General features: G+C 52.1%; 1 protein-coding gene across 1 annotated transcript in view; it reads left to right on the top strand.

The window, feature by feature from the left end:
* Window positions 1-255: 255 nt before the first annotated feature.
* LOC134310707 (macrophage mannose receptor 1-like) overlaps window positions 256-7,555 on the top strand; it is a 15,063-nt gene continuing 7,763 nt past the window's right edge. The window contains exon 1 of the mRNA XM_062992336.1: window positions 256-421. Within this exon, the coding sequence (XP_062848406.1) occupies window positions 382-421 (40 nt within the window). The 5' untranslated portion in view covers window positions 256-381. The remainder of the gene's footprint in view (window positions 422-7,555) is intronic.

Raw genomic sequence — 7,555 nt, 5'->3', positions numbered from 1 at the left:
GAGAAGAAATAAGGCTGAAAAATATCTGGGTTAGGGTTAGGATCTGTACACAGTAAATATCAGTAAGAATAAAAGTACTAATAATGACTAATAACAGAATTAATTACAGTAATAATATTAATGCACTGATTCATAATAAACATTTCTGATTGTTGTTGAATCCTGTATTAATTAAACTCCCAACTAAATCTGACCGAACACTGTAACTCTTCCACATCCCTGAATACTGAACATGAGTTTATAGATCAGCTGAGGATTTAAATTGATAAAGTTTATATTTAATAACAATGTATAAAAGGTGTTAACATCTATTTTCTCCTAGTGATTCATAAGTAACACGTTCATCTGGAAACAAGACCTTCATCTGGAACACCATCATCTATGGAGACACAGTTTCTGTTCATCAAACTGTTTTTTACAGGTGAGGTAAAAAAGTGAGAGTGACGTAAAGCTTTAGATGACTGAGTGAAAGTTTTTTTTATTATTGTAAGGGTCCTGGTAGGTTTGATTGAATGGAAAAAAAGGCAAAAAAATCTCCAGACAAAAGAATTGTCAGGATGAACCTGAGATATTTAGTGTTTTATCTGCTCAAGACGGTCTGTCATGGTATGGGGGTGTGTCAGTACCAGGGTCTGTCATGGTATGGGGGCGTGTCAGTACCAGGGTGTAACATGGTATGGGGGTGTGTCAGTACCAGGGTCTGTCATGGTATGGGGGTGTGTCAGTACCAGGGTCTGTCATGGTATTGGGGTGTGTCAGTACCAGGGTGTGTCATGGTATGGGGGTGTGTCAGTACCAGGGTCTGTCATGGTATGGGAGTGTGTCAGTACCAGGGTCTGTCATGGTATGGAGGCGTGTCAGTACCAGGGTGTGTCATGGTATTGGGGTGTGTCAGTACCAGGGTGTGTCATGGTATGGGGGTGTGTCAGTACCAGGGTGTGTCATGGTATGGGGGCGAGTCAGTACCAGGGTGTGTCATGGTATGGGGGTGTGTCAGTACCAGGGTGTGTCATGGTATGGGGGCGTGTCAGTACCAGGGTCTGTCATGGTATGGGGGCGTGTCAGTACCAGGGTGTGTCATGGTATGGGGGTGTGTCAGTACCAGGGTGTGTCATGGTATGGGGGCGTGTCAGTACCAGGGTGTGTCATGGTATGGGGGCGTGTCAGTACCAGGGTGTGTCATGGTATGGGGGTGTGTCAGTACCAGGGTCTGTCATGGTATGGGAGTGTGTCAGTACCAGGGTCTGTCATGGTATGGAGGCGTGTCAGTACCAGGGTGTGTCATGGTATTGGGGTGTGTCAGTACCAGGGTGTGTCATGGTATGGGGGTGTGTCAGTACCAGGGTGTGTCATGGTATGGGGGCGAGTCAGTACCAGGGTGTGTCATGGTATGGGGGCGTGTCAGTACCAGGGTGTGTCATGGTATGGGGGTGTGTCAGTACCAGGGTCTGTCATGGTATGGGGGTGTGTCAGTACCAGGGTCTGTCATGGTATGGGGGCGTGTCAGTACCAGGGTGTGTCATGGTATGGGGGGGTGTCAGTACCAGGGTCTGTCATGGTATGGGGGCGTGTCAGTACCAGGGTCTGTCATGGTATGGGGGCGTGTCAGTACCAGGGTCTGTCATGGTATGGGGGCGTGTCAGTACCAGGGTCTGTCATGGTATGGGGGTGTGTCAGTACAAGGGTCTGTCATGGTTTGGGGGCGTGTCAGTACCAGGGTGTGTCATGGTATGGGGGGGTGTCAGTACCAGGGTCTGTCATGGTATGGGGGCGTGTCAGTACCAGGGTCTGTCATGGTATGGGGGCGTGTCAGTACCAGGGTGTGTCATGGTATGGGGGTGTGTCAGTACCAGAGTTTGTCATGGTATGGTGGCGTGTCAGTACCAGGGTGTGTCATGGTATGGGGGTGTGTCAGTACCAGGGTGTGTCATGGTATGGGGGCGTGTCAGTACCAGGGTGTGTCATGGTTTTGGGCGTGTCAGTACCAGGGTGTATCATGGCATTGGATGTGTGAGTGCCAGGGTCTGTCATGGTATGGGGGTGTATCAGTACCATGGTCTGTCATGGTATGGGGGTGTGTCAGTACCAGGGTGTGTCATGGTATGAGGGTGTGTCAGTACAAGGGTCTGTCATGGTATTGGGGTGTGTCAGTACCAGGGTGTGTCATGGTATGGGGGTGTGTCAGTACCAGGGTCTGTCATGTATTGGGGTGTGTCAGTACCAGGGTGTGTCATGGTATGGGGGTGTGTCAGTACCAGGGTCTGTCATGGTATTGGGGTATGTCAGTACCAGGGTGTGTCATGGTATGGGGGTGTGTCAGTACCAGGGTCTAACATGGTATGGGGGTGTGTCAGTACCAGGGTGTGTTATGGTATGGGGGTGTGTCAGTACCAGTGTGTGTCATGGTATGGGGGTGTGTAAGTACCAGGGTCTGTCATGGTATGGGGGTGTGTCAGTACCAGAGTCTGTCATCGTATGGGGGTGTGTCAGTACCAGGGTCTGTCATGGTATGAGGGTGTGTCAGTTCCAGGGTCTGTCATGATATGGGGGCGTGTCAGTACCAGGGTGTATCATGGTATGGGGTTGTGTCAGTACCAGGGTCTGTCATGGTATGGGGGCGTGTCAGTACCAGAGTGTATCATGGAATGGGGGCGTGTCTTTACCAGGGTCTGTCATGGTATGGGGGTGTGTCAGTACCAGGGTGTGTCACGGTATGGGGGGGTGTCAGTGCCAGGGTCTTTCATGGTTTGGGGGTGTGTCAGTACCAGGCTGTGTCATGGTATGAGGGTGTGTCAGTACCAGGGTGTATCATGGTATGGGGGCGTGTCAGTACCAGGGTGTGTCAAGGTATTGGGGTGTGTCAGTACCAGGGTGTATCATGGTATGGGGGTGTGTCAGTACCAGGGTCTGTCATGGTATGGGGGTGTATCAGTACCAGGGTGTTTCATGGTATGGGGGTGTGTCATTGCCAGGGTCTGTCATGGTATGAGGGTGTGTCAGTACCAGGGTGTGTCATGTTATGGGGGCGTGTCAGTACCAGGGTGTATCATGGTATGGGGGTGTGTCAGTACCAGGGTCTGTCATGGTATGGGGGTGTGTCAGTACCAGGGTGTATCATGGTATGGGGGTGTGTCAGTGCCAGGGTGTGTCATGGTATGGGGTGTGTCAGTGCCAGGGTCTGTCATGGTATGGGGGTGTGTCAGTACCAGGGTGTATCATGGTATATCATGGTATGGGGGTGTGTAAGTTCCAGGGTCTGACATGGTATGGGGGGGTGTCAGTACCAGGGTCAGTCATGGTATGAGGGTGTGTCAGTACCAGGGTGTGTCATGGTATGAAGGTGTGTAAGTACCAGGGTGTGTCATGGTATGGAGGTGTGTCAGTACCAGGGTGTATCATGGTATGGGGGTGTGTCAGTGCAAGGGTCTGTCATAGTATGAGGGTGTGTCAGTACCAGGTTCTGTCATGATATGGGGCGTGTCAGTACCAGGGTGTGTAATGGTTGGGGGGGGGGGGGGTGTCAGTACCAGAGTGTATTATGGTATGGGGGGTGTCAGAACCAGGGTGTATCATGGTATGTGTGTGTCAGTACCAGGGTGTGTCATGGTATGGGGGCGTGTCAGTACAAGGATCTGTCATGGTTTGGGGGTGTGTCAGTACCAGGGTGTGTCATGGTATGGGGGTGTGTCAGTACCAGGGTGTATCATGGTTTGGGGGTGTGTCAGTACCAGGGTGTATCATGGTATGGTGGGGTGTCAGTACCAGGGTGTATCATGGTATGGGGGGGTGTCAGTACCAGGGTGTATCATGGTATGGGGGTGTGTCAGTTCCAGGGTCTGTGATGATATGGAGTTGTGTCAGTACGAGGGTGTTTCGTGGTATGGGGGTCTGTCAGTGCCAGGGTCTGTCATGGTATGGGGGTGTGTCAGTACCAGAGTGTATCATGTTATGGGGGTGTGTCAGTGCCAGGGTCTGTCATGGTATGAGGGTGTGTCAGTTCCAGGGTCTGTCATGATATGGGGGCGTGTCAGTACCAGGGTGTATCATGGTATGGGGTTGTGTCAGTACCAGGGTCTGTCATGGTATGGGGGCGTGTCAGTACCAGGGTGTATCATGGAATGGGGGCGTGTCTTTACCAGGGTCTGTCATGGTATGGGGGTGTGTCAGTACAAGGGTGTGTCATGGTATGAGGGTGTGTCAGTACCAGGGTGTGTAATGGTATGGTGGTGTGTCAGTGCCAGGGTGTGTCATGGTATGAGGGTGTGTCAGTACCAGGTTGTGTCATGGTATGGGGGTGTGTCAGTGCCAGGGTCTGTCATGGTATAAGGGTGTGTCAGTACCAGGGTGTGTCATTTTATGGGGGTGTTTCAATACCAGGGTCTGTCATGGTATGGGGGTGTGTCAGTACCAGGTTCTGTCATGATATGGGGCGTGTCATTACCAGGGTGTGTCATGGTATGTGGGTATGTCAGTATTAGGGTCTGTCATTGTATGGGGCGTGTCAGTACCAGGGTGTGTAATGGTATGGGGGTGTGTCAGTACCAGGGTGTATCATGGTATGGGGGTGTGTCATAACCAGGGTGTGTAATGGTATGAGGGTGTGTCAGTACCAGGGTGTATCATGATATGGGTGTGTCAGTACCAGGGTGTATCATGATATGGGTGTGTCAGTACCAGGGTGTGTAATGGTATGAGGGTGTGTCAGTACCAGGGTATATCATGGTATGGGGTGTGTCAGTACCAGGGTGTATCACGGTATGGGGGTGTGTCAGTACCAGGGTGTGTCATGGTATTGGGGTGTGTCAGTACCAGGGTGTGTCAGGGTATGGGGGTGTGTCAGTACCAGGGTGTGTCATGGTATGGGGTGTGTCAGTACCAAGGTGTGTCATGGTATGGGGGTGTTTCAGTATGGGGTGTGTAAGTGCCAGGGTGTGTCATGGTATGGGGGTGTGTCAGTAACAGGGTGTGTCATGGTATGGGGGTGTGTCAGTGCATGGGTGTGTCATGGTATGGGGGTGTGTCAGTACCAGGGTGTATCATGGTATGGGCGTGTGTCAGTACCAGGGTGTGTCAGGGTATGGGGGTGTGTCAGTACCAGGGTGTGTCATGGTATGGGGGGGTGTCAGTACCAGGGTCTGTTATGGTATGGGGGTGTGTCAGTACCAGGGTGTATCATGGTATGGGGGGGTGTCAATGCCAGGGTGTGTCAGAACCAGGGTGTATCATGGTATGGGGGTGTGTCAGTACCAGGGTAAATCATGGTTTGGGGGTGTGTCAGTGCCAGAGTGTATCATGGTATGGGGGGGTGTCAATGCCAGGGTGTGTCAGTACCAGGGTGTATCATGGTATGGGGGTGTGTCAGTACCAGGGTAAATCATGGTTTGGGGGTGTGTCAGTGCCAGGCTGTGTCATGGTATGAGGGTGTGTCAGTACCAGGGTGTATCATGGTATGTCAGTGCAAGGGTGTGTCATGGTATGGGGGTGTGTCAATACCAGGGTGTATCATGGTATGGGGGTGTGTCAGTACCAGGGTGTGTCATGGTATGGGGGTCTGTCAGTACCAGGGTGTATCATGGTATGGTGGTGTTTCAGTGCCAGAGTGTGTCATGGTATGGGGGTGTGTCAGTACCAGGGTCTGTTATGTTATGGGGGTGTGTCAGTACCAGGGTGTATTATGGTATGGGGGTGTGTTAATGCCAGGGTGTGTCAGTACCAGGGTGTATCATGGTATAAGGGTGTGTCAGTACCAGGGTAAATCATGGTATGGGGGTGTGTCTGTGCCAGGGTGTGTCATGGTATGAGGGTGTGTCAGTACCAGGGTGTATCATGGTATGGGGGTATGTCAGTGCGAGGGTGTGTAATGGTATGGTGGTGTGTCAGTACCAGGGTGTATCATGGTATGGGGGGGTGTCAGTACTAGGGTGTATCATGGTATGGGGGTGTGTCAGTACCAGGGTGTGTCATGGTATGGGGGGGTGTCAGTACCAGGGTGTATCATGGTATGGGGGTGTGTCAGTACCAGGGTGTGTCATGGTATGGGGGTGTGTCAGTGCCAGGGTGTGTCATGGTATGGGGGTGTGTCAGTACCAGGGTGTATCATGGTATGGGGGTGTGTCAGTACGAGGGTGTGTCATGGTATGGGGGTGTGTCAGTACCAGTGTGTTATGGTATGAGGGTGTGTCAGTACCAGTGTGTTATGGTATGGGGGTGTGTCAGTACCAGGGTGTATCATGGTTTGAGGGTGTGTCAGTACCAGGGTGTATCATGGTATGGGGGTGTGTCAGTGCCAGGGGTTTTCATGGTATGGGGCTGTGTCAGTACCAGGGTGTATCATGGTGTGGGGGTGTGTCAGTACCAGGGTGTATCATGGTATGAGGGTGTGTCAGTACCAGGGTGTATCATGGTATGGGGGTGTGTCAGTACCAGGGTGTATCATGGTATGGGGGTGTGTCAGTGCCAGTGTGTGTCATGGTATGAGGGTGTGTCAGTGCCAGGGTGTGTCATGGTATGGGGGTGTGTCAGTACCAGGGTGTATCATGGTATGGGGGTGTGTCAGTACCAGGGTGTGTCATGGTATGGGGGTGTGTCAGTGCCAGGGTGTGTCATGGTATGGGGGTGTGTCAGTACCAGGGTGTATCATGGTATGGGGGTGTGTCAGTACGAGGGTGTGTCATGGTATGGGGGTGTGTCAGTACCAGTGTGTTATGGTATGAGGGTGTGTCAGTACCAGTGTGTTATGGTATGGGGGTGTGTCAGTACCAGGTTGTATCATGGTTTGAGGGTGTGTCAGTACCAGGGTGTATCATGGTATGGGGGTGTGTCAGTGCCAGGGGTTTTCATGGTATGGGGCTGTGTCAGTACCAGGGTGTATCATGGTGTGGGGGTGTGTCAGTACCAGGGTGTATCATGGTATGAGGGTGTGTCAGTACCAGGGTGTATCATGGTATGGGGGTGTGTCAGTACCAGGGTGTATCATGGTATGGGGGTGTGTCAGTGCCAGTGTGTGTCATGGTATGAGGGTGTGTCAGTGCCAGGGTGTTTCATGGTATGGGGGTGTGTCAGTACCAGGGTGTATCATGGTATGGGGGTGTGTCAGTACCAGGTTGTATCATGGTATGGGGGTGTGTCAGTACCAGGGTGTATCATGGTATGGGGGTGTGTCAGTATGAGGGTGTGTCATGGTATGGGGTTGTGTCAGTACCAGGGTGTGTCATGGTATGGGGGTGTGTCAGTACCAGGGTGTGTCATGGTATGGGGGTGTGTCAGTACCAGGGTGTATCATGGTATGGGGGGGTGTCAGTACCAGGGTGTATCATGGTATGGGGGTGTGTCAGTACCAGGGTGTATCATGGTATGGGGGTGTGTCAGTACCAGGGTGTATCATGGTATGAGGGTGTGTCAGTACCAGGGTGTATCATGGTATGAGGGTGTGTCAGTACCAGGGTGTATCATGGTATGGGGGTGTGTCAGTACCAGGGTGTGTCATGGTATGGGGGTGTGTCAGTGCCAGGGTGTGTCATGGTATGGGGGTGTGTCAGTACCAGGGTGTATCATG

The sequence above is a fragment of the Trichomycterus rosablanca genome, chromosome 3, assembly GCF_030014385.1.
Source record: "Trichomycterus rosablanca isolate fTriRos1 chromosome 3, fTriRos1.hap1, whole genome shotgun sequence".
Taxonomy (NCBI): Eukaryota; Metazoa; Chordata; class Actinopteri; order Siluriformes; family Trichomycteridae; genus Trichomycterus; species Trichomycterus rosablanca.
The sequence above is the reverse complement of the archived record's forward strand: the minus strand, read 5'-3'. Positions and strand labels throughout refer to the sequence as shown.